The following is a 25,525-nucleotide window of genomic DNA, read 5'->3' as shown; positions in this document are numbered from 1 at the left end:
CAAGATTAAAAGGAAGAACATCTTCAATAGTCACAGTACTCGGGAAACCCAAATCCTTCAAGATTTTCATTCATTTCCTTGGTAACAGATGGTGGCAGAGAAGCTGGCATGGCCATGGCCCGTGGCTCCTGACGAGGACACAAGCCTTCGCTGCATTGCTCTGGCAGGAGAGTGGAGGGTCTTCGCCATGCCACACTCCCCATGGTGGGAACAGTATCCTTCCGATTCCTGCAACTTCAACTCAGAAAGCACAACGCCTGACATCCAGGGAAATGGTAGGAATGGATTCCCGGTCCCCCAGATGCCACCGCAGCGGAGTAAGGGGCCGCCAGAGGGTCGCAGGAGAGCTGGGCACAGAGAGAGCTTCCCGGTGAGGGGGATGCTGGCGCCTGGGGTCCCCCAAGCATCCGAGCTCCAACCACAGCCCCTCTGAGGCAGCAAAGGGGCTGCAGGTCACTGTCCTCACCCTGAGCCCCTGGAGACCAAAGAGGCCCAGGAGGCTAACGAGGAGCCAGCAGAGCACGGCCAACATTAGCCCACTGATGCCCACAGCCAGCTGGCACACAGCACACTTGTTTGTGAATTTCAACTAAGCCTTCGCTAGTGGTGTTCTTAACAAGGAATACATCCATAGAGCCGTCTCCCAGCCAACCTGGCTCACGGAGAAGCTGGGCCATGTCCTACACATCCAGGCCATCTAGTCAGCAGGGCTTCTCACCTCCCATTAGAGCAGAACTGACCCAACAGGCCTGAGGTCCCACAATGCCCTGAGGCAAAGGCAGGCCTTGGGCTGCTGTCCCCAGAGAACATCCTTGCCATCAGGAAACAGTGTCACGGAAAAGACAGTACCCAGGGGTCCAAAAGAGGGGAACTGCCACCCAGAGGCCTCCGCAACACGCCCAGGACACTAGGCTGGTAGGGGAGGCAGTCTGGCCTGAGTGCCTGCCATTGACAGGCATGGCCACCAGGGGTGTGGCCATCAGAGGGTGTGGCCAGCAGGGGGCGTGGCCATTCTGGGGCATGATCATCAGAAGGTGTGGCCATCCAAGGCTCTGTGTGGAAGGCGTGACAGTTTGGGGGCATGGCCATCAGGGGCCATGGCCATTGGGGGCATGGCCATCAGGGGCCATGGCCATTGGGGGCACTGCCACCAGGGTGTAGCCATCAGAGTGTGTGTTATGAGGGGTGTGGCCACTGGAGGGTGGGGCCATAGAGGGGTAGTCATTGGAGGTGTGGCCGTGGGAGGACCCCCCCTGGCTCTGTGCAGGCCCTGGCCAGGTCTTCACGCCAGCCCTGCCCCCGCCTGCCACACACCTGCTGAGCCAGCTGCAGCAGCTCCATGCGCTCCCGCAGGATCTGGGCGTCCCGCTCGCGCAGCTCACTCATGACCTGGCGCTTCCACTGCTCCACGGCCACCTTGAGCTTCTCGCGCTCCTCCTCTGACAGCAGCTCAGCCACCTTAGCCCCGGCCTCCTGCTGCAGGGCATCATACAGCATGGCTTCCAGCTCCAGGATGTGCTGGGGCGGAAGGGGAGACGCCTTAGTCCTTGCCTTCTCCCCAGAACAAACCTTTCAGGAAGAGCAACGGAGGCCGGGCCACCCTCTGCCTGGGAGCAGGGCCAAGAGGATATGCAACAGGGAGGGACCCAGTGCTGTGGCCTCTGCAGAAGGACCAGGGGCCCCACGGACCTCCCCAGTCTGTGAGAAGACCCTAGAAGCAGAGACGCTGACCAGGCCAGCAAGAGCCAGGACCCTGACCCCAGAGTGGGGGAGGACTGAGCTATGAAGTGGGGAAGCTGAGTGGGAGGTGGAGGGGCTGCAGGTGGCCTGTGGGGATACAGCAAGGTGGGAGGGAGCTGAGTGTGGGGTCACATGCTGCCTCCCCAAATCCAATTCACAGACCCATGTAACCCGATCCTGGTGCTATAACCAGCAGCCAAAATACATAATAACCCAGCAGCCAAAATACACACCTTTTCATGAATTCCTGGGGTTTGGCAGTTTGCTCTGTGTATTTCAAAGCTTTTCTTAGGCAAATTTTATTGATACAACCTTTGTAAAAAACAAATTCTCACACTACAGAGGCTCTTTCTTCCCAACCAAATGTAACATCTTCAGCGATAACAGAAATATTAGGAAATGGAAAAAAATGCTTTTGGGCCTCAGTTACACTTTATTGTTCTTGGCGGCCACAAAATAAACTGTCCCCAGCTGTCACAACCAGCTCGCACATCGACCTCCACTTCTTACAGTCACAACCAGCTCACATGTCAACCTCCACTTCTTAGAGCAAAAGAGCTTGGTGCCTTTAAGATGAGCTCCAGCTTCTAAAAATAAACCTGGTCGAGTGCTGGCTTGGAACTAACCTCACGGTGGCTTCACGTGCACCTGTGGTGGGAGGTGCTCATCAGGACCTCCGTGGTGACACGAACTGTGGGCTGCCTGGATGAGCCTCCCTGCCTTCGGCAGCCACACAGACCACGGTCTCCCACACCCATGTCCAGAGAGGCAAAGTCAGCACTAGCCCCTGCCATAAAGAGCCACCACTGCCCCAGGAGGAACCAGTCATTCCCCTCCTTGCCCCAGTGTCTCCCAGAAGCAGAGCAGGAAGTGCAGAAAAAAACCTCGGTGCTCACAGGCCTGTGGGTCACCTGAGGGCACCCGAGCGACCGAGAGCCACACCATGAACGACACAGGAGAGAACCGGGCGAGTGTGCAGGGAAAGGGAAGGAAATCAACAGTGAACTCAGAAAACTCGGAGCATCCCAAACAAGGGGGCCTTCCTGTTGGAAGTGGAGAGAGAGGCCCACACATGAAACAGGAAGTAGCCCCCCCAATATCACACAGGAAGAGACGCCCCCAGCATCACCCAAGAAAAGACCCCCTAGCTTCACCCAAGAAGAGGCCCCCCCAGCATCACACAGGGAGAGGCCCCCCCAGCATCACACAGGGAGAGACACCCCCCAGCATCACACAGGGAGAGACACCCCCCAGCATCACACAGGGAGAGGCCCCCCCAGCATCACACAGGGAGAGGCCCCCCCAGCATCACACAGGGAGAGACACCCCCCAGCATCACACAGGGAGAGACACCCCCCAGCATCACACAGGGAGAGACACCCCCCAGCATCACACAGGGAGAGACACCCCCCAGCATCACACAGGGAGAGACCCCCCCCCAGCATCACACAGGGAGAGACCCCCCCCAGCATCACACAGGAAGAGGCCCCCCCAGCATCACACAGTGAGAGGCCCCCCCAGCATCACACAGGAAGAGGACCCCCAGCATCACACAGTGAGAGGCCCCCCCAGCATCACACAGGGAGAGGCCCCCCAAGCATCACACAGGGAGAGGCCCCCCCAGCATCACACAGGAAGAGACCCCCCAGCATCACACAGGGAGAGGCCCCCCAGCATCACACAGGAAGAGACCCCCCCAGCATCACACAGGAAGAGGCCACTGCCTGCATCACACAGGAAGAGTCTCCCCAGCATCACACAGGGAGAGACCCCCCCAGCATCACACAGGAAGACACGCCCCCAGCATCACACAGGGAGACCCCTCCCCCAGCATCACACAGGGAGAGACGCCCCCAGCATCACACAGGGAGAGACCCCCGCAGCATCATACAGGAAGAGACCCCCCCAGCATCACACAGGGAGAGAACCCCCAGCATCACACAGCGAGAGGCCCCCCAGCATCACACAGCGAGAGGCCCCCCAGCATCACACAGGAAGAGACCCCCCCAGCATCACACAGGAAGAGAACCCCCCAGCATCACACAGGAAGACACGCCCCCAGCATCACACAGGAAGACACGCCCCCAGCATCACACAGTGAGAGGCCCCCCAGCATCACACAGGGAGAGGCCCCCCAGCATCACACAGGAAGAGACCCCCCAGCATCACACAGGGAGAGGCCCCCCAGCATCACACAGGGAGAGGCCCCCCAGCATCACAAAGGAAGAGACCCCCCCAGTATCACACAGGAAGACGCCACTGCCTGCATCACACAGGAAGAGGCTCCCCAGCATCACACAGGGAGAGGCTCCCCAGCATGACACAGGGAGAGGCCCCCCGCAGTAAGACATAGGAGTAGACCCCCCCCAGCATCACACAGGAAGAGGCCCCCCCAGCATCACACAGGGAGACCCCCCCCCAGCATCACACAGGGAGAGACCCCCCCAGCATCACACAGGGAGAGACGCCCCCAGCATCACACAGGGAGAGACCCCCCCAGCATCACACAGGAAGAGACCCCCCCAGCATCACACAGGGAGAGAACCCCCAGCATCACACAGCGAGAGGCCCCCCAGCATCACACAGTGAGAGGCCCCCCAGCATCACACAGGAAGAGACCCCCCCAGCATCACACAGGAAGAGACCCCCCCAGCATCACACAAGAAGACACGCCCCCAGCATCACACAGGAAGACACGCCCCCAGCATCACACAGTGAGAGGCCCCCCCAGCATCACACAGGGGAAGGCCCCCCAGCATCACACAGGAAGAGACCCCCCAGCATCACACAGGGAGAGGCCCCCCAGCATCACACAGGAAGAGACCCCCCCAGCATCACACAGGAAGAGGCCACTGCCTGCATCACACAGGGAGAGGCTCCCCAGCATCACACAGGGAGAGGCTCCCCAGCATGACACAGGGAGAGGCCCCCCGCAGTAAGACATAGGAGTAGACCCCCCCCAGCATCACACAGGAAGAGGCCCCCCCAGCATCACACAGGGAGACCCCCCCCAGCATCACACAGGGAGAGACCCCCCAGCATCACACAGGGAGAGACCCCCCCAGCATCACACAGGGAGAGACCCCCCAGCATCACACAGGGAGAGACCCCCCCAGCATCACACAGGAAGAGACCCCCCCAGCATCACACAGGGAGAGGCCCCCCAGCATCACACAGGGAGACATGCCCCCAGCATCACACAAGGAGAGGCCCCCTGAGCATCACATAGGGAGAGGAACCCCCAGCATCACACAGGAAGAAGACCCCCAGCATCACACAGGAAAAGGACCCCCAGCATCACACAGGGAGACACGCCCCCCCCAGCATCACACAGGGAGAGACCCTCCCAGCATCACACAGGAAGACACACCCCCAGCATCACACAGGGAGAGGCTCCTCCAGCATTACACAGGAAGAGAGCCCCCACCCCCACCCGGCATCACGCAGGAAAACACACCCCCGGCATCCACAGGAAGAGGCCCCCTCAGTAAGACACAGGAATAGACCCCCCCGCCGCCAGCATCACACAGGGAGAGGCCCCCTCAGCATCACACAGGGAGAGGCGCCCCCAGCATCACAGAGAAAGAGGTGCCCCCGACATCACACAGGGAGAGGCCCCCCCAGCATCACACAGGGAGAGATGCCCCCACAACATCACACAGGGAGAAACGCCCCCAGAATCACATGGGAAGACACAACCCCAGCATCACACAGGGAGAGGGCCCTCTGACATCACACAGGAAGAGACCTCCCCCAGCATCACACAGCGAGAGGTCCCCCCCCAGCATCATACAGCAAGAGGTCTCCCCCAGCATCACAAAGGAAGATGCCCCTCCCACAGCATCACACAGGAAGATGTCCCTCCCACAGCATCTCACAGGAAGATGCTCCTCCCCCAGCATCACAAAGGAAGATGCCCCTCCCACAGCATCATACAGCAAGAGGTTCCCCCCAGCATCACAAAGGAAGATGCCCCTCCCACAGCATCTCACAGGAAGATGCCCCTCCCACAGCATCTCACAGGAAGATGCCCCTCCCACAGCATCACACAGGAAGATGCCCCTCCCACAGCATCACACAGGAAGATGCCCCTCCCACAGCATCACACAGGAAGATGCCCCTCCCACAGCATCTCACAGGAAGATGCCCCTCCCACAGCATCTCACAGGAAGATGCCCCTCCCACAGCATCACACAGGAAGATGCCCCTCCCACAGCATCTCACAGGAAGATGCCCCTCCCACAGCATCTCACAGGAAGATGCCCCTCCCACAGCATCTCACAGGAAGATGCCCCTCCCACAGCATCTCACAGGAAGATGCCCCTCCCACAGCATCTCACAGGAAGATGCCCCTCCCACAGCATCACACAGGAAGATGCCCCTCCCACAGCATCTCACAGGAAGATGCCCCTCCCACAGCATCACACAGGAAGATGCCCCTCCCACAGCATCACACAGGAAGATGCCCCTCCCACAGCATCACACAGGAAGATGCCCCTCCCACAGCATCTCACAGGAAGATGCCCCTCCCACAGCATCTCACAGGAAGATGCCCCTCCCACAGCATCACACAGGAAGATGCCCCTCCCACAGCATCTCACAGGAAGATGCCCCTCCCACAGCATCTCACAGGAAGATGCCCCTCCCACAGCATCTCACAGGAAGATGCCCCTCCCACAGCATCTCACAGGAAGATGCCCCTCCCACAGCATCTCACAGGAAGATGCCCCTCCCACAGCATCTCACAGGAAGATGCCCCTCCCACAGCATCTCACAGGAAGATGCCCCTCCCACAGCATCTCACAGGAAGATGCCCCTCCCACAGCATCTCACAGGAAGATGCCCCTCCCACAGCATCTCACAGGAAGATGCCCCTCCCACAGCATCTCACAGGAAGATGCCCCTCCCACAGCATCTCACAGGAAGATGCCCCTCCCACAGCATCTCACAGGAAGATGCCCCTCCCACAGCATCTCACAGGAAGATGCCCCTCCCACAGCATCACACAGGAAGATGCCCCTCCCACAGCATCACACAGGAAGATGCCCCTCCCACAGCATCACACAGGAAGATGCCCCTCCCACAGCATCTCACAGGAAGATGCCCCTCCCACAGCATCTCACAGGAAGATGCCCCTCCCACAGCATCACACAGGAAGATGCCCCTCCCACAGCATCTCACAGGAAGATGCCCCTCCCACAGCATCTCACAGGAAGATGCCCCTCCCACAGCATCACACAGGAAGATGCCCCTCCCACAGCATCACACAGGAAGATGCCCCTCCCACAGCATCTCACAGGAGGATGCCCCTCCCACAGCATCACACAGGAGGATGCCCCTCCCACAGCATCTCACAGGAGGATGCCCCTCCCACAGCATCTCACAGGAAGATGCCCCTCCCACAGCATCTCACAGGAAGATGCCCCTCCCACAGCATCACACAGGAAGATGCCCCTCCCACAGCATCTCACAGGAAGATGCCCCTCCCACAGCATCTCACAGGAAGATGCCCCTCCCACAGCATCTCACAGGAAGATGCCCCTCCCACAGCATCACACAGGAAGATGCCCCTCCCACAGCATCACACAGGAAGATGCCCCTCCCACAGCATCTCACAGGAAGATGCCCCTCCCACAGCATCTCACAGGAAGATGCCCCTCCCACAGCATCACACAGGAAGATGCCCCTCCCACAGCATCTCACAGGAAGATGCCCCTCCCACAGCATCTCACAGGAAGATGCCCCTCCCACAGCATCACACAGGAAGATGCCCCTCCCACAGCATCTCACAGGAAGATGCCCCTCCCACAGCATCTCACAGGAAGATGCCCCTCCCACAGCATCTCACAGGAAGATGCCCCTCCCACAGCATCTCACAGGAAGATGCCCCTCCCACAGCATCTCACAGGAAGATGCCCCTCCCACAGCATCACACAGGAAGATGCCCCTCCCACAGCATCTCACAGGAAGATGCCCCTCCCACAGCATCACACAGGAAGATGCCCCTCCCACAGCATCACACAGGAAGATGCCCCTCCCACAGCATCACACAGGAAGATGCCCCTCCCACAGCATCTCACAGGAAGATGCCCCTCCCACAGCATCTCACAGGAAGATGCCCCTCCCACAGCATCACACAGGAAGATGCCCCTCCCACAGCATCTCACAGGAAGATGCCCCTCCCACAGCATCTCACAGGAAGATGCCCCTCCCACAGCATCTCACAGGAAGATGCCCCTCCCACAGCATCTCACAGGAAGATGCCCCTCCCACAGCATCTCACAGGAAGATGCCCCTCCCACAGCATCTCACAGGAAGATGCCCCTCCCACAGCATCTCACAGGAAGATGCCCCTCCCACAGCATCTCACAGGAAGATGCCCCTCCCACAGCATCTCACAGGAAGATGCCCCTCCCACAGCATCTCACAGGAAGATGCCCCTCCCACAGCATCTCACAGGAAGATGCCCCTCCCACAGCATCTCACAGGAAGATGCCCCTCCCACAGCATCTCACAGGAAGATGCCCCTCCCACAGCATCTCACAGGAAGATGCCCCTCCCACAGCATCACACAGGAAGATGCCCCTCCCACAGCATCACACAGGAAGATGCCCCTCCCACAGCATCACACAGGAAGATGCCCCTCCCACAGCATCTCACAGGAAGATGCCCCTCCCACAGCATCTCACAGGAAGATGCCCCTCCCACAGCATCACACAGGAAGATGCCCCTCCCACAGCATCTCACAGGAAGATGCCCCTCCCACAGCATCTCACAGGAAGATGCCCCTCCCACAGCATCACACAGGAAGATGCCCCTCCCACAGCATCACACAGGAAGATGCCCCTCCCACAGCATCTCACAGGAGGATGCCCCTCCCACAGCATCACACAGGAGGATGCCCCTCCCACAGCATCTCACAGGAGGATGCCCCTCCCACAGCATCTCACAGGAAGATGCCCCTCCCACAGCATCTCACAGGAAGATGCCCCTCCCACAGCATCACACAGGAAGATGCCCCTCCCACAGCATCTCACAGGAAGATGCCCCTCCCACAGCATCTCACAGGAAGATGCCCCTCCCACAGCATCTCACAGGAAGATGCCCCTCCCACAGCATCACACAGGAAGATGCCCCTCCCACAGCATCACACAGGAAGATGCCCCTCCCACAGCATCTCACAGGAAGATGCCCCTCCCACAGCATCTCACAGGAAGATGCCCCTCCCACAGCATCACACAGGAAGATGCCCCTCCCACAGCATCTCACAGGAAGATGCCCCTCCCACAGCATCTCACAGGAAGATGCCCCTCCCACAGCATCACACAGGAAGATGCCCCTCCCACAGCATCTCACAGGAAGATGCCCCTCCCACAGCATCTCACAGGAAGATGCCCCTCCCACAGCATCTCACAGGAAGATGCCCCTCCCACAGCATCACAAAGGAAGATGCCCCTCCCACAGCATCTCACAGGAAGATGCCCCTCCCACAGCATCTCACAGGAAGATGCCCCTCCCACAGCATCTCACAGGAAGATGCTCCTCCCACAGCATCTCACCGGAGGATGTCCCCAGTCCCCTCCAGAGTAGGGGCCATTAATCCTGGCCCAACCAGCAACCATGTGCCTCCCCACTGGTCTTTGGGGCTGAATGATCCCCTGAGCAGTTGGCCCCATCTGAGGTCTGAGAACACAGCTACTGTGGAGGTGGCAGAGAGAGGTGGCCTCACAGAAAGCTGAAGCTGGGCTTTGATCTTCTGGAAATGTGTGTGGAGACCTACATCTCTAATCCCATGGGGTAGCCATGGGATGTTTGATCACAAGGACCATGGTGGCAGTTGCTCTGGGCCAGGGCCCCCACTCCTGGAGCTCTCTATGCTCAGATCCTGCATTCCGGTCAGGTCAAGGGGGCCCACAGGCCACTTCTCCACTCATGGGACAACTCTCCCGACCCAGTGGAGGGATTCTGGGACTGAGGCATCACTCCAGACACAATCTTACAAAGGGGAATTATCTGTGACGTTAGGGTGGAAAAGGTGGATGGCTGAGTAGACAGATGCTGCCAGGGGTGGGGCGGGGCGAGGCGGGGCAGGGGGGGGTGGTGGTGGGCAGCCATCCTGGAGGTGCATAAATTTCCATTTCCTCTTTACACCTGCCTCACACACACCTCAAAGTAATGCTGAAAGAAAACATTGGAATTTTTTTGTACAATCTTTTTTTTTTCTGTACGAAGTTGAAATTATGCCATAAAACCTGGAGACCATCAACCTCGTAAAAATTACCCAAATTCTGCCAGGCCCTCAAAACAGTGTTTGATATCAAAGAGCAACAACAAGCTGGGTGAAATATTTGCCATGTCCCATTCTTCTAAGGAAATAAAGGAAATATTTGCAATGGATGGCAAAGGGCTGGTTGCCTTCTTTTATCAAGAGCTCTGACCAACATGTCAGATAGCATGAGAAAGGTGGGAAAGGTTACAAACAGACGTGGCGTGGAGTTGCATAGAAACATGTTAGACTTTGAGCTCACCAGAGACATGCCTGCTAGGACTGCGCCAGGTGGCTGCATATCATGCAGTGGAAGTTTGGGCTGCAAGTTATACCTACTATGGGGAGAAATATTCGGCAGTTCCTAACAACACCTTAAGTGTGCATACCCTTTGGTCGTTCCAAGTAACTTTTCCTGCAGATAATCTCCATTTGTGTGTCGGGACGTCAGAAATGGATAGGAATTGCTGTTTTGCTGGTGATAGCTAATGCATGGACAGTACCTAAGTCCACTACTGGGGACGAACAGTCCATGATGCGCTCACACCAAGTCACTCCTTGGGCTGGTGGGAAGCGCCCTGGCTGTGCACAGTCAGGTGAAAGGGAAGCGTGCTGCAGCTGGTGGGTTTCTCAGGCTATCCATGAAAACGCACATGCGCACACACGTGGTTACACCCCGCACTTTGGAGGAGAAGAGAACCAGCAAGTGGGGTCCCCTTTGTTGGTGGCATCTGGAGTCCAGAGAACAGGAACGGGAAGAAAATGTCCTTTTCTATTGTGAACATTTCCTACCATTGGCATGATGACCATCTCTCGGAGAACAAGCCTCAGATAAGCATGGGGACCCCGCTTTTGCAAAGATACTATGTGTATCCCCATCCTGCCAAGAGACCATCAGGAGAGAAACCAGAATGCCCACAGTCTTTCTCTGTGTGCTGGGCACGTAGTGAACTTTTTTCTTGGATTTTTTTGTGTTGTAAATCAGAACTGTACATTGATTATTCTTTCATTCAGGAAAAAAATGCAATATTAAAAAAAGAAATGCATGTCCTTCTCTTCCCTCTCCTGTCTCAAGGTGGGCTGGATTTAAAAACCTCCGCATAATCCTTAGCTCTTTTCCTCTTCACCTATGCATCACCCGCAAAGCACCTGCTGCCTGCCAGGCCTCGTGCTGGCCTAGGAGACCAGATGGCAGCAGATGCACATGGTCCCTGCTTGCCCCATAGAAAGGCAGAACCACTTCCATGAGTGGGGCATGTCAGGGCCACCTCACTGGGGGTCAGGGAAGGTTTCCTAGAGGAGACGAGGTGCCAAACTGAGGCTTGCAGTGTCAATCAGGGATGGGCAGGAGAAGGGAAGGGAGGGCGCCCCAGGAGGATGGAACAGCAGCAGCGAAGGCTGGGTGGGGTCCTCCATCTCCCGGCCTGCTGTGGTGGTGGCTGCACAGCAGTGGAGATGCCTGCCAGCTAGGCTGATTCCCTAGCTGGATCCCAGCCCTCTCCACCCAGGCAGCAACATGGGCCTTGGTGCTCATGGGAGAGCACTGTTCTAGAGGGTTCTTCCTCATCCAGCAGAGAGGAACCTGTCCATGCCAGCAATCAGCATGAGCAGGATGGAGGAGGATAAGGGGGTACGAGGAGGCTGGAGAGCAGAGGCCAAGAAGCTTCGGGGGACAGAGACTGAGCCGAGGTAGGGAGGTGGGGGCCTGGAGCCTGCAGGACCTGTTGCCTCAGCAAGAAGGTCTCTCCAGTAAGGGCAGCTGGGAGTACCAGAAGGCGCGGGCAGAGGAGTGTCAGCTGGCTACAGTTTGGATGGTCTGGGGCACTGAGGGGCCTCTGCTTTTTACATCAAGTGACCACCTACTTCCAGCCTCCTTCCTTCTGACCAAAGCATGCAAGGCCCAGAGGACTGCCTGGGTAAGCTAAGCGCACAGCAGCCTGTGCCTGGGAGCCGCCCCATGAGCAGGGTGGACAGACATGCTCCATGCTGCACAGGTCCCCGGCCACCTGGAGGGACTCAGGTCTCACCACCACTGGGGCCAGCTCACCCGGGGCTGGCTCTCAGTACTCAGAGGCCGTGAGGACAGTGGCCCAGGAAGAACAGCTGGCAACCTGTGAGCTGCTCCCACGCAGTCATGTGCACACTGCTGGTCAGCAATAGTGACACTAACCATAGCAACAGGAGGGCCATTACCAGTTTAGCCAGGGCCAGCCTCCATGCCCAGCATCTTACAGGAACTCCCAATCCCTAGTGGTTACCAGCTGAGCTGGGCCTCAAACCCAGGTCATCTGCCTCCAAAGCCTCCCATGGCTCACACACTGGCTTCCACAGCAACTGACATGGGCCTTACACCCCCACCCAGGATGCCAGGTGCCTGGTGTGGCTGTTCTTTGCTCTGTAGGCTTCTGCGTTTGAGCCCTGGCCCCTCTGTGTGAGGAACTCACATCCACAAGTGCAGGAAGGAGAGATGCCTAGTGCAGCAGTCATGGCTGTGGGCACAGGAAAAGAATGCTGACATTCGACTCCTGCCTTCATTCTGACTGCGTGTCCTTGGGCTGGTCACCAGCTTCTGTGCCTGGCTGGCCAGACCAGTGCCTGCCACATAGGAAAGGCTCTTGAGTAGGCTGTCATTATAACACTATCATTACCATCCTCACCACCACCACCACCATCATCACCATCATCATTGATCACTATTGTCACCATCATGATCACCATCACCACCACTACCACCACTGTCATGATCATCACCACATCACCACCATCACCATCATCATGACCATCATCGCCACCATCATCATCACTACCTCCAGCAGCATCACCATTACCACTACTACCACCATGTCATCATGATCATTGCCATCATCATCACCACAACCATTATCACCATCATAATCACCATCATCACTACCACCAGCATCATCACCACTATTATCACCATCACCATGACCACCATCATGATCATCACCATGATCACCACCACCATCACCATCGCCACTACCACCACCACCATCATGATCATTGCCATCATCACCACCACCATCACCACCACCACCACCACCATCATGATTGTCACCATGATCACCATCATCACCATCACCACTACCACCACCATCATGATCATTGCCATCATCACCACCACCATCACCATCACCACTACCACCACCATCATGATCACCGCCATGATCACCATCATCATCACCATTGCCACTACCACCATCATCATGATCATCATCACCACCACCGTCATCACCATAACCATTATCATCATAATCACCATCATCCCCATCATGATCACCATCATGATAACCATTATCACCATCATAATCACCATCATCACCATCCCACTACCACCACCACCATCATGATCACCGCCATGATCACCATCATCATCACCATTGCCACTACCACCATCATCATGATCATCACCACCACCGTCATCACCATAACCATTATCATCATCATAATCACCATCATCCCCATCATGATCACCATCATGATAACCATTATGACCATCATAATCACCATCATCACCATCCCACTACCACCACCGTCATCATGATCATGATCATCACCATCATCATCACCACCACTATCACCACCATCACCACCACCACTGCTACCACCATCACCATTACCATTGCCAGCACAATCATCACCACCACCATTGTCATCATCACCATTATCATCACTATCACTCTGAGAGTTCCCAGGCTGAACTTGGCCCCAGGAATGAGCATTTTCATCCCAGCCCACTTTCCTTTGCTTTGAGTAGCCAAGCAGGTCTCCTCACAGGCATGAGGGTCAAGACCCTGCCTGCTGGGCTGGGTCCCGAGGTGAACCTCTTGGTGGTGACACTTGTCTTTCCACAACATGGCCTGATATCCTCCTGGTCGTACCTTCCGTCACGTGATAGGAGTCCAGCAGGGACAGATGATTTTGCTTGTGCGGTCACGGGGGAAGTAGCTCCCAGAGGGGAACCCAGTTCTGAAGCCTAGTTTTCAACCTAGAAACGTCCTATGCTCCTCCCAGCCACACCAGATGAAATAGAACAAGACCACACCTCCCACTAGTGAGCAGGCTGTTGTCCCAGAACAGCCACCAGTTTCTCCAGTTCCTCAGGGGAAGGGTGGGAGGTAGACACCAGCCCACACCGACACCTGGATGGCCTTCAGGAATCTGGGCATGTTTCTGTGCCCGAGTGACCTGCACAAAGGCTGTAGAACATTCTCTATGCACAGTGTGGGTTTAGGCCTCCTCAACTAATCCTGCTCCGTTTATGAAGCTCCAAGTGAAGACCCCATCAGGCAGCTCTGGAGAGCCAGAGCCTGCTGTGCAGGTGTCATTAGGGGCCATTAGGGGCCCTGCGACACTGCCACATGGGCACCTGAGGCACTGCTGGGCACCTGAGCCACGTGGCCGTTTTCACCCCAGTGCCCCTCCCTGGCATTCCAGCAGTCTCGTGCCTCTCACCTTGTTGGCCTGGTCCAAGGCCTGTTTCCGGTAGTCCAGCTCCTCGTCCAGGTAGCCCTTCTGCTTACTGAACAGCTCCTGAAACACAGGAGGGCCATGCCTCAGTCTCGGATGTCCCACCTGCAGCACTGAGCCGCAGAACCTCGGTGAAGGTGCCACCAACCTTCTCGCTCTCCAGATCCACCATCTTCCGCTGCAGCGCCGCCTCTGTCTCCTCAATCTGCTGGAGCCACTGGACACAAACAGAACAAGCAGGACAGTGACCCCTAGGGTCCCCCACCCCGGCTCGTGGAGACAGCTGGGAGAAAAGCCAGGATGGCCTGGGTCTTCCTTCCTCTTCTCCTTAGGGAGGGGAAAGCACAGCCCTCTCCAGGGAGTTGAGGCTGCGCTGGCGTCATGGCCCCACCCCTCCCACCCTCCAGGTGTCCAGGAAGTCTACCCCTGACACCTTCTCCAGGAGAGGAGGGACACTGGCTTGGGGCACCGTAGGAGAGACACATCTGCAGAGCTCTGCCAGGACAGGCGGGGAGGGGTGGCCTGTTTCTCCAAACCCCTATGTGCCAGGAGCACCCCTTCTCCTTGCTGTGGGAGGCCCAGCTCACCAGGCAGGTCAGGGCTAGGGGTGGGACTAGGAGCAGGTAGTGGGCTGGGTGGCCCCAGAAGGGGGTCAGGGTAAGTTGAACAGAGAATGCTGCCTGCAGACTCACCATACCTTCCCGCCTTTGGGAGGAAACGCAGACAGGGTTGGTGACAGAGCAAAGTGGAGCTGAATCTGTCCTTTGCAAAGATGCACAGTGGCTGCTGTCTGAACTGAGTGTGTCAGATCTCCCAGGGCAGACGGGGCTTAGTGGACCCCCCAAACTCGGCCCTGCAGGCCCTCCTCCCGAGATCACCACCTCTGAGCTGAGCAGGGCAGGAGACCCCAGGAGCCCGGCCCTCTCCCGACTGTCCACACAGCTGCTGTTACCTTTTCGGCCAAGGTCAGGACTGTCCTGGCTTGTATGACAACCACCTGCTCCTCATTGGTCAGGTTCTGCACCCAAAAGCAGAACACAGGTGTGGTCAGAAGCAGTGCCTTTGCGGGTGAGGGTGAGTGATGCATGCATGGGGAAGCTGACTGGGGAGGCTGACTGGGGACGCCTGGGTGGGGGCCAGAGCTAAAAAGCGCTTTGACTGACATCTTCCTCCCAGCATCTCTGACACCCTTGACTTGAGCTTGTTCCCTCCGGGTGCTGCCGATTTTGTTTTCTCTCATTCTCCCTCTGCTGGTAATCACCAGGTCTAGGTAACCAGCTGAGGCAGATGCGTATGCGCTGCTCAATGCAGGCAGGCCACCAATACATCCCCAGCAGTGGCTGCTGCTCTGCCCAGCCTCTGTCCCCTTCTGTGTTTAAAGCCAGCCTCTGCATATGCACCTGTGGTTATTAAAACACCACTTGGGAACAGTGGAGGAGAGACCACATGTTCATGGCTGTGAAATGGCTGAATCCCTGGAAGGTTTTGTCTCTTTTATGCATGTTTTATTCATGCTTCCTCCCCAACCGAGGGGCCCCTGGGTGGCCCTTCTGGGTAGAGTGATTATGGCTTTGGATGTGGGCACCTCACACTCTCAGACTCTGCTGCAGCCTGCATCCAGACCAGGGCTGCCTGGCTCCAGCTCGTGGGGCCTCTCTGATTCTTGCCAGCTCACTCCAAAAGCCCGGTCCATGCCATTCTCTCCCTAGAGTGCAAGCTCCCTAACAGCAGGCATCTCTTGCTGTCCCCCAACCCCAAAGTCTGCACAGGGTCTCCCACAGGGGGGAGTCAGGCTCAGTCTGTAGTCCATGGTGGGGGCCAGCTGCACTCCTGACTCAGGCAAGAACCTCATCCTGCATGGCTGGGGCCAGGTGCCCTCATCTCTCCTGCCCTGCTCCCTTCTCCCATGGCAGGGCTGGGCAGGCCACAGACCTCTCCCAACACTTTTAAGTTGGGGAGGCTGAGCAGGTGGCTTCAGGGTGACTGAGGGAATCTACCCAGATGTGATTAAACCACAAGTTGCATGTGAAGGCAACACTGATTGCACAGCCAGGCTTGAAGGGCCACAGTCAGCCCACTGTCAAGAGCTCCCCAGCATCTCCACAGGTCCCCTGAGCTTAAGCCTGTCCATGAGCCCTCCAGTATCCAACCTCCTCCGTCCCTGGGCTCTGTGACAATGGCCTCAGAGGCTGCATGATGACTGCAGGGCTGTCACACTCAGTGGCACTCTTGGTGGACAGCTATGGGGCTGGGCAGGAACCCTGAAATAGGCCTGGGTGGGGCTGGGTGCCCCCAACTCTGCCACTACATCAGCTCTGTGACCCTGGGCAGTGCCTTTGGGGACTCAGCTTCTCCAACTGTGAATCAGAGTTGCCCAATACAGTTCCCAAGACCTCATGATGGGGCTGATACCCAGGACTGGACCCCAGAGATGTCAGGTCCACAGCCACCCTGCTGTGGCTCTTCGGCCACCTATGACCACAATGGAGCCCCCAGCTCTGAGAGAAGCAGACCCACACCCAGAGCCTCCCTGCTGAAAGCACCCCTGCCCTGTGCCTCACTGCTCCCCAGGGGCTGGGCAGGCAAGGGGAGAAGGGAGTCCTCGGATGCACAGCACTGGATGGAGGAAGTGGAAGGTCAATGAAGGTAGGATGAGGGATGGATAGATGGATGGATGGAGGGAGGGGATGTGGATAGGTGGAAGGATAAAGGATGAAGGATGGAAAGATGGATAAATAGCTTATGGAGGATGGATGAATGAATGAATGATGGAGGATGCATAGATAAATTATGGAGGGTGGATGGATTGATGGATTTTGGAGAACGGATGAATGAATGGAGGATGAAGAAAGCATGGATGGAGAATGAATAGATGGATTATGAAGGATCGATGGATTATGGAGGATGAATGGGAGATGGATGCATGGGTGAAAGGTTAATGGGTAGAGGATGGTAGATGGAGAAGGAATGGATGGAGGATGGTGGGTAGAGGACAGATGGAGGATGGAGAATGGATGGATTAGGGATGATGGATGATAGATAGATGGAGGATGGATGGACAGATTGTGGATGATGGATAAATGGATGGATTAAGGATGATGGATGAAGGATAGATGAAGGATGAAGGACAGATAGATGGATTATGGAGAACGGATAAATGAATTGTGGAGGACGGATAGATGGATTATGGAGGATGGATAGATGGATTATGGAGGACGGATACATGGATTATGGAGGATGGATAGATGGATTATGGAGGACGGATAGATGGATTATGGAGGATGGATAAATGAATTGTGGAGGACGGATAGATGGATTATGAAGGATGGATAGATGGATTATGGAGGACGGATACATGGATTATGGAGGATGGATAGATGGATTATGGAGGACGGATACATGGATTATGGAGGACGGACAGATGGATTATGGAGGACGGATAGATGGATTATGAAGGACGGATAGATGGATTATGGAGGACGGATAGATGGATTATGAAGGATGGATAGATTATGGAGGACGGATACATGGATTATGGAGGACGGATAGATGGATTATGGAGGACAGATACATGGATTATGGAGGATGGATACATGGATTATGGAGGACGGATACATGGATTATGGAGGACGGATAGATGGATTATGGAGGATGGATACATGGATTATGGAGGACGGATACATGGATTATGGAGGACGGATACATGGATTATGGAGGACGGATAGATGGATTATGGAGGACGGATAGATGGATTATGGAGGACGGATAGATGGATTATGGAGGACGGATAGATGGATTATGGAGGATGGATAGATGGATTATGGAGGACGGATAAATGAATTGTGGAGGACGGATACATGGATTATGAAGGATGGATAGATGGATTATGGAGGACGGATAGATGGATTATGGAAGATGGATAGATGGATTATGGAGGACGGATAGATGGATTATGGAGGATGGATAGATGGATTATGAAGGACGGATAGATGGATTATGGAGGACGGATAGATGGATTATGGAGGATGGATAGATGGATTATGAAGGATGGATAGATGGATTATGGAGGACGGATGATGGATTATGGAGGATGGATAGATGGATTATGAAGGATGGATAGATGGATTATGGAGGACGGATACATGGATTATGGAGGACGGATACATGGATTATGGAGGACGGATAGATGGATTATGGAGGACAGATAGATGGATTATGAAGGATGGATACATGGATTATGAAGGATGGATTATGGAGGACGGATAGATGGATTATGGAGGACGGATAGATGGATTATGGAGGACGGATACATGGATTATGGAGGACGGATAGATGGATTATGGAGGACGGATAGATGGATTATGAAGGATGGATGGATTATGGAGGACGGATAAATGAATTGTGGAGGACGGATACATGGATTATGGAGGACGGATAGATGGATTATGGAGGACGGATAGATAGATTATGGAGGACGGATAGATGGATTATGGAGGACGGATAGATGGATTATGGAGGACGGATAAATGAATTGTGGAGGACGGATAGATGGATTATGGAGGACGGATAGATGGATTATGGAGGACGGATACATGGATTATGGAGGATGGATAAATGAATTGTGGAAGACGGATACATGGATTATGAAGGATGGATAGATGGATTATGGAGGACGGATAGATGGATTATGGAGGACGGATACATGGATTATGGAGGATGGATAAATGAATTGTGGAGGACGGATAGATGGATTATGAAGGACGGATACATGGATTATGGAGGACGGATAGATGGATTATGGAGGATGGATAAATGAATTGTGGAGGATGGATACATGGATTATGGAGGACGGATAGATGGATTATGAAGGACGGATAGATGGATTATGGAGGACGGATAGATGGATTATGGAGGACGGATAGATGGATTATGGAGGATGGATAAATGAATTGTGGAGGATGGATAGATGGATTATGAAGGACGGGTAGATGGATTATGGAGGACGGATAGATGGATTATGGAGGATGGATAGATGGATTATGGAGGACGGATAAATGAATTGTGGAGGATGGATACATGGATTATGGAGGACGGATAGATGGATTATGGAGGACGGATAGATGGATTATGGAGGATGGATAGATGGATTATGGAGGACGGATACATGGATTATGGAGGACGGATAAATGAATTGTGGAGGACGGATAGATGGATTATGGAGGACGGATAGATGGATTATGAAGGACGGATAGATGGATTATGGAGGACGGATACACGGATTATGGAGGATGGATAAATGAATTGTGGAGGACGGATACATGGATTATGAAGGATGGATAGATGGATTATGGAGGACGGATACATGGATTATGGAGGATGGATAAATGAATTGTGGAGGATGGATAGATGGATTATGAAGGACGGATACATGGATTATGGAGGACGGATACATGGATTATGGAGGATGGATAAATGAATTGTGGAGGACGGATACATGGATTATGAAGGATGGATAGATGGATTATGGAGGACGGATACATGGATTATGGAGGATGGATAAATGAATTGTGGAGGAAGGATACATGGATTATGGAGGATGGATAGATGGATTATGAAGGACGGATACATGGATTATGGAGGACGGATAGATGGATTATGAAGGACGGATAGATGGATTATGGAGGACGGATAGATGGATTATGGAGGATGGATAAATGAATTGTGGAGGACGGATAGATGGATTATGAAGGACGGATAGATGGATTATGGAGGATGGATAGATGGATTATGGAGGATGGATAGATGGATTATGGAGGACGGATAAATGAATTGTGGGGGATGGATACATGGATTATGGAGGACGGATAGATGGATTATGGAGGACGGATAGATGGATTATGGAGGATGGATAGATGGATTATGGAGGACGGATAAATGAATTGTGGAGGACGGATACATGGATTATGGAGGATGGATACATGGATTATGGAGGACGGATAGATGGATTATGGAGGACGGATAAATGAATTGTGGAGGACGGATACATGGATTATGGAGGATGGATAGACGGATTATGGAGGACGGATAAATGAATCGTGGAGGACGGATACATGGATTATGGAGGATGGATACATGGATTATGGAGGATGGATAGACAGATTATGGAGGACGGATAAATGAATTGTGGAGGATGGATACATGGATTATGGAGGATGGATGGATGGATTACACAGGATAGATAGACGGATGGATATAAGACAGAACATGAATGAAGGGCTAGGTAGATGGTGCATTGATGGGGAATAAATGGATGGAGAGTGGAGGATTAGTAATGGGCAGATGAAAAGTGGGATGAAGGGGTGCATTATTTTGCCCACTCAGTAATTAACATTCTTTCAAGGAGTTTGCTATAGAAATTGGAACTCTGCCCCAAATGAAATTTAGGAGTTATCTATAGAGTCTGCTTTTCCCCCAAGCCAAGGAAGTGGAACCCCTAAGGGTCTTGGTTTGTCTAAGAGCAACAGCCCCCTATCCTCATGGCAAGTATGGAAGGGCTGAGAGATCCCAGAAGCTGGGCAATGTGATGGGAAGTGCCGTCAGCTGGAAGAACCAGGTGTGCACAGCAGAGGCCCCAGTGGGCCCTGGAGCAGTGTGAGGAAGGCTCCGATTCTGAGCAGGCTCTGGGCCTAGTGGAGGGTCTCAGGCAGGGTGGCCCATGGCAGGGCTGTGGGAGGCTGGCAGGGCCTCCTGGACCCCAGAGGGGCTGGGCTGGGGGTTGTGGGTGTAAGAGGCATGCACAAGCCAGGAGAGCGACATACACTTACGGCGTTATCGCCCAGGATGTCCAACTTCTTCATCAGCTCCGCAACCACAATGTCCTAAGGAACAGAGGACAGGCAGGGGTGAGTGGCCACGGGGTGAGCAGAGGGGGTGGGGAAGGACGGGGCAGGGAAGGGCGGAGGGGAGGTGGTGGGGGAGGGGGAGGGGGAGGGGAGGGGCAGGGGTGAGGTAGGGCAGGGTGGGGGCAGGGGTGAGGTGGGATGGGTAGGGGGTAAGGTGGGGGCGGGGTGAGGTGGGGTGGGGAGGGGGTGAGGTGGGGCAGGGAGGGGGTGGGGCGGGGCGGGGGTGAGGTGGGGCGGGGCGGGGGTGAGGTGGGGCAGGGAGGGGGTGGGGCGGAGAGGGGGTGGGGTGGGGGCAGGGGTGAGGTGGGGCGGAGTGGGCAGGAGGGGCGGGACTCACCGTCACACCTTCGGCCTCGCAGTACACCTGGAGGGGGCTCTTCCCATCCACGAAGGGCGTGTGGTGGAAGCTGATGGCGGGTGACTTCCTCTCCCTCTCCTAGGACAGAGGGACAGAAGGGTGAGCCGCTCCCCTCCCATCCCTTCCCTCTAAGAGGACTGTGCTGGGGCCTGAGGAACACGGGCCAAGACCATGGAACCAGGGATCAACACAGCATTTATGAAAACCCAACCGCAGCGGCAGCAGTGGTGGCAGAATCTGCACTGGACCTGGACCTGCCCACAAGGACTGCCCCTGTATATTCGCTGACCCCAGATGTGCCGGGCAGAGTTCATCACACTCTGGCCACGTGGCCTGGGCAGTCCCACCCTGAGCCCACGGGCACATCCCTCAGTGAATCCCAGGGACTATGGGGAGGATCAGGGGAGGGGCTGCAGGTTGCATCCCCTTCAGGTCTGACCAGAGGAGCCTCTGGAGAACACAGGCTGGCAGTGCTGCCACTGTCCCCACAGGCAGGCCCACGTGGCCGAGGTCGTCCACACATGGAGTGACCACACAGCTGCCCTGTCCTCCGGCAGTGGACGGGAAGACTCTTAAGAGGCGGCTCCAGCTGGACTCTGAGGCTCCAGGTGCTGGCCTGAGACGGAGGCCTCGGGGCTGTGTGTGGTGCTTGGCAGGGGCGGCCCCTGTGTGGGCCACTTCCTCCCAGCCCCACAGGTGGACCACCCTTGCCGTGAAACAATCACAGCGACGTGGCTGCCCACACCCAGCCTGAGCTGCCTGTGGGATTCCCCTCCTCCCTCCTCCTGTGCAGGTCACGGCAGAGGACACAGGGCCAGGGATGGCAGGGCACAGTCAAAGGGCTCCCAGTCACCGCGTGGCCCCCACTGTCCTCACTCAGGGGCAAGAAACAAACGTCTGCCGACGGCGGAGGTCTGCACAGAGCCCCACACCAGCTGCAGCAGGGCCACGGGGGCAGATGGAGACCGGACTTGCCGGCTCCTCGGGGGTGGATGGAGGACGGGCGGATGGAGCACGGGTGGATGGAGCACGGACGTGCCGGCTCCTCGGGGGCGGATGGAGAATGGGCGGATGGAGGATGGGCGGATGGAGGATGGGCGGATGGAGGATGGGCGGATGGAGGACGGGCGGATGGAGGACGGGCGTGCCGGCTCCTCACCCCACAGGTCTGGAGCAGATGCTGCACTGTCACCCGTCGTGCTTTTGTTTTGTTTTCCCTGCATGACACTGAGCGCCACGGGCCATTTCCCCCATATTTACACGTGCTTTGGGTGGCTGGCCTCATCCTTCGTATGAAGAGGTGGTCCCTGCCTGACACTGAGCTCCATGGCCCATGTTCCCTATTGGATGTTTGGACGGCCGGTATGAAGAGGTGGCGGTTTACGGCCATTTGCCTCTTTCCTCCCTGACGCAGCCTTTTGGGTTCATGTTCATGTTCATGTTCATGTTCATGTTCATGTTCAGGGCTTTGTGTGGGTTAGGAAGGCTGAGGACTAGATCCCTGACACAGCCACAGGCCACAGTGCTGGCCATCCGCTCAGCTACCTCAAGCTCCAGGATCCTGAACTCCAGCAGCTCGTTTTGGTCTCTGGCGTCCTGCACCTCGTGTCTGAGCCGAGCCTCTTCCGTCTCCATTTGTTTGATCTGCAACATAAAAGATGCATGAGGTGAGGGGTCTGGTTCTCTCTCACCAGAGGTCTTGGGAGGTCAACTCCAGGCTGACTGGACAGCTGCTGACTGCTGGGGAGGCCAGCTGGCCTGGCACCCAGCCCTGGAAGCTCCTCACAGCCCTGAGTATGTTTGGGTTTGTCCTAGTGAGATAGCCTAGCCATCCGGTGGTGGGTGGGGCTGGGCAGGCAGCACCGCATACCACAAGCCAGGAGCCTGGAGATCATATTGGGGCCCTGAGCTTGGGTGGCCCCTGGACAGGGATGCGGAAGGGAGGCCATCAAGGATAAATGTCTCCAGCAGGGGCTGTGCATCACAAGCCAGAAGTATGGGGGCCTTAGCAGGGCTCTGAGCTAGGATGAGGAAGGGAGGCCGTGGAGGGTAAATGTCCCAGGTGGCTCCCGGGTGCCCCTTGGAGCCCAGGCTGTGCCCAATGGAAGGAGCGGGTACCATGGCTGCCTGGCCACCGGAATTCACTTGGCTAATTAAGGAGCTGTTTAAATGGAACCAGTTACGAGTAAACCGGATGCAGGAGTCCCCCACCCCTTCCAAAGGGTCAAGTGACACGGCCCACGGCATGTGTCCTCAGCAGCCTCATGGGGGCAGGGGCCACCAGGGGCAGATAGCTGTGTCCATCCCCTGAAGCTGAGCTCCAGGGACTGAGGGGCCTGCTCTGATGCTCAGGGGACCAAGATAAACTCAGAAGCATTGCATCCTTGGAGTGAGCCGGCTCAGTGGGAGCTGGACCCCCCTGCAGGGCCAGCTGTGTACTGCTGCACAGTGGGCCTGCCGTGGAACACCTGCAGGGCCAGGAATGTGACCTGCACCCAGTGTAGCCAGAAAAAAGCATGGCTTCAAGTGTGCACATGGGCATGTGTGTAGGCGCACAAGCATTTCCATGTGCGTGCCAGCATTTGTGTGTGCATGTCTTCAAGTGTGCATGCCAGCATTTCTGTGTGCCCGTGTTCAAGTGTGAACGCAGGCATTTACGTGTGTGCGTGTTCAAGTGTGCACGCAGGCATTTACGTGTGTGCGTGTTCAAGTGTGTGCCCTTAAGTGCACGTGGATCTCTGCCTGTGCCGGCATTTACGTGGCACACACAGCACTGTGCTGAGCCCTGTGGAAACGCACTTCTAATTTGAGAGATGTTCCGTGTGTCCACGGGAAACATGGGGGTGTCGTTCGCCATTCAAGATGCAAACCAAGCCTAAAGCAGGACCCCCAGAGGGCATGACCAGCCCTGGGCTGGCAGCAGTGCAGAGTCTGCATTGGACGCCTCTGTTTGTCTGAAGCTCTGTCCTGTTGGCACAGATCAGACTCATCAGCCAGGCTACCCTAGCTTCTCCCCAGAGGGCCGCACCTGCCAGTGTGAGACATCGCTGCCTCCTCAGGACACCTGTCCCTGCCCATGGACAAGTGGGGTGGGGGTCACATGGAGCACCCCTCACCTGTGCGTGGTAATGACAGCCCTGCTGGCCTTCCTGCCCCTGGACCCGTAGCCAGCCCCGCCCCTGCCTCATGCCACATCACCTGCTCCCACAGTTGTGAGGTGCACCCCTCTTGCGATGGCCCTGGACTGCCCAGACCTAAGTCTAGGGCCCTCGGTGCTGCGACTCCCTCTTTAACCCAGTGCACGGAGCAGCTGAGCCAGGTGGGCCTGATGTGGTGGGAGGTGCCCTGAGAGAAACCTGCGCTCCCTTCCCTGCACCTCAGGCAGAAGCTAAGGCCACTGAGAGCAGCCTGGCCACACATCGCATGTTCTGATCTGTTTTACGTCTGATAAAGTCTTCCAGACCACAAAGCCCGGGCCAGGGTGGGGGTGGGGGCGGGGCAGCACTTCAGGAGCCTCTTGTCATCCGGGACCAAGAGAGCCTGGACCTGGGCCTGCCAGGTGACGCCTTGCCGAAGTCTCAAACACGCACTCGCTCAGCCAGGCTGGTCCATGGGCTCTTCCCTGAGGACTTCAGCTTCCCCACAAGTGTTACTGGAAGGAGACTTCCCTGACCCAGCCAGGCTTCCCAGGGGGATGATTCTAGTGGTCTCAATAAAGCTCCTCTGTCACGATGCTCTAATCAGCCCACCCACAGAACCATCAGCACAACA

General features: G+C 55.9%; 1 protein-coding gene across 22 annotated transcripts in view; it reads right to left on the bottom strand.

Moving 5' to 3' along the window:
- JAKMIP3 (Janus kinase and microtubule interacting protein 3) overlaps nucleotides 1-25,525 on the bottom strand; it is a 157,467-nt gene that overhangs the window by 21,671 nt on the left and 110,271 nt on the right. For 14 of the 22 annotated variants that reach the window (XM_055093495.2, XM_063607600.1, XM_055093494.1 and 11 more), the window contains 7 exons: nucleotides 23,300-23,398; nucleotides 21,734-21,832; nucleotides 21,313-21,372; nucleotides 15,447-15,512; nucleotides 14,643-14,711; nucleotides 14,480-14,557; nucleotides 1,315-1,518 (listed from right to left, as the gene is read on the bottom strand). In XM_055093495.2, the coding sequence (XP_054949470.1) occupies nucleotides 1,315-1,518; nucleotides 14,480-14,557; nucleotides 14,643-14,711; nucleotides 15,447-15,512; nucleotides 21,313-21,372; nucleotides 21,734-21,832; nucleotides 23,300-23,398 (675 nt within the window). The remainder of the gene's footprint in view (nucleotides 1-1,314; nucleotides 1,519-14,479; nucleotides 14,558-14,642; nucleotides 14,712-15,446; nucleotides 15,513-21,312; nucleotides 21,373-21,733; nucleotides 21,833-23,299; nucleotides 23,399-25,525) is intronic. The other 8 variants (XM_063607603.1, XM_055093497.2, XM_055093500.2 and 5 more) reach the window with 2 other exon arrangements.

The sequence above is a fragment of the Pan paniscus genome, chromosome 8, assembly GCF_029289425.2.
Source record: "Pan paniscus chromosome 8, NHGRI_mPanPan1-v2.0_pri, whole genome shotgun sequence".
NCBI lineage: Eukaryota > Metazoa > Chordata > Mammalia > Primates > Hominidae > Pan > Pan paniscus.
The sequence above is the reverse complement of the archived record's forward strand: the minus strand, read 5'-3'. Positions and strand labels throughout refer to the sequence as shown.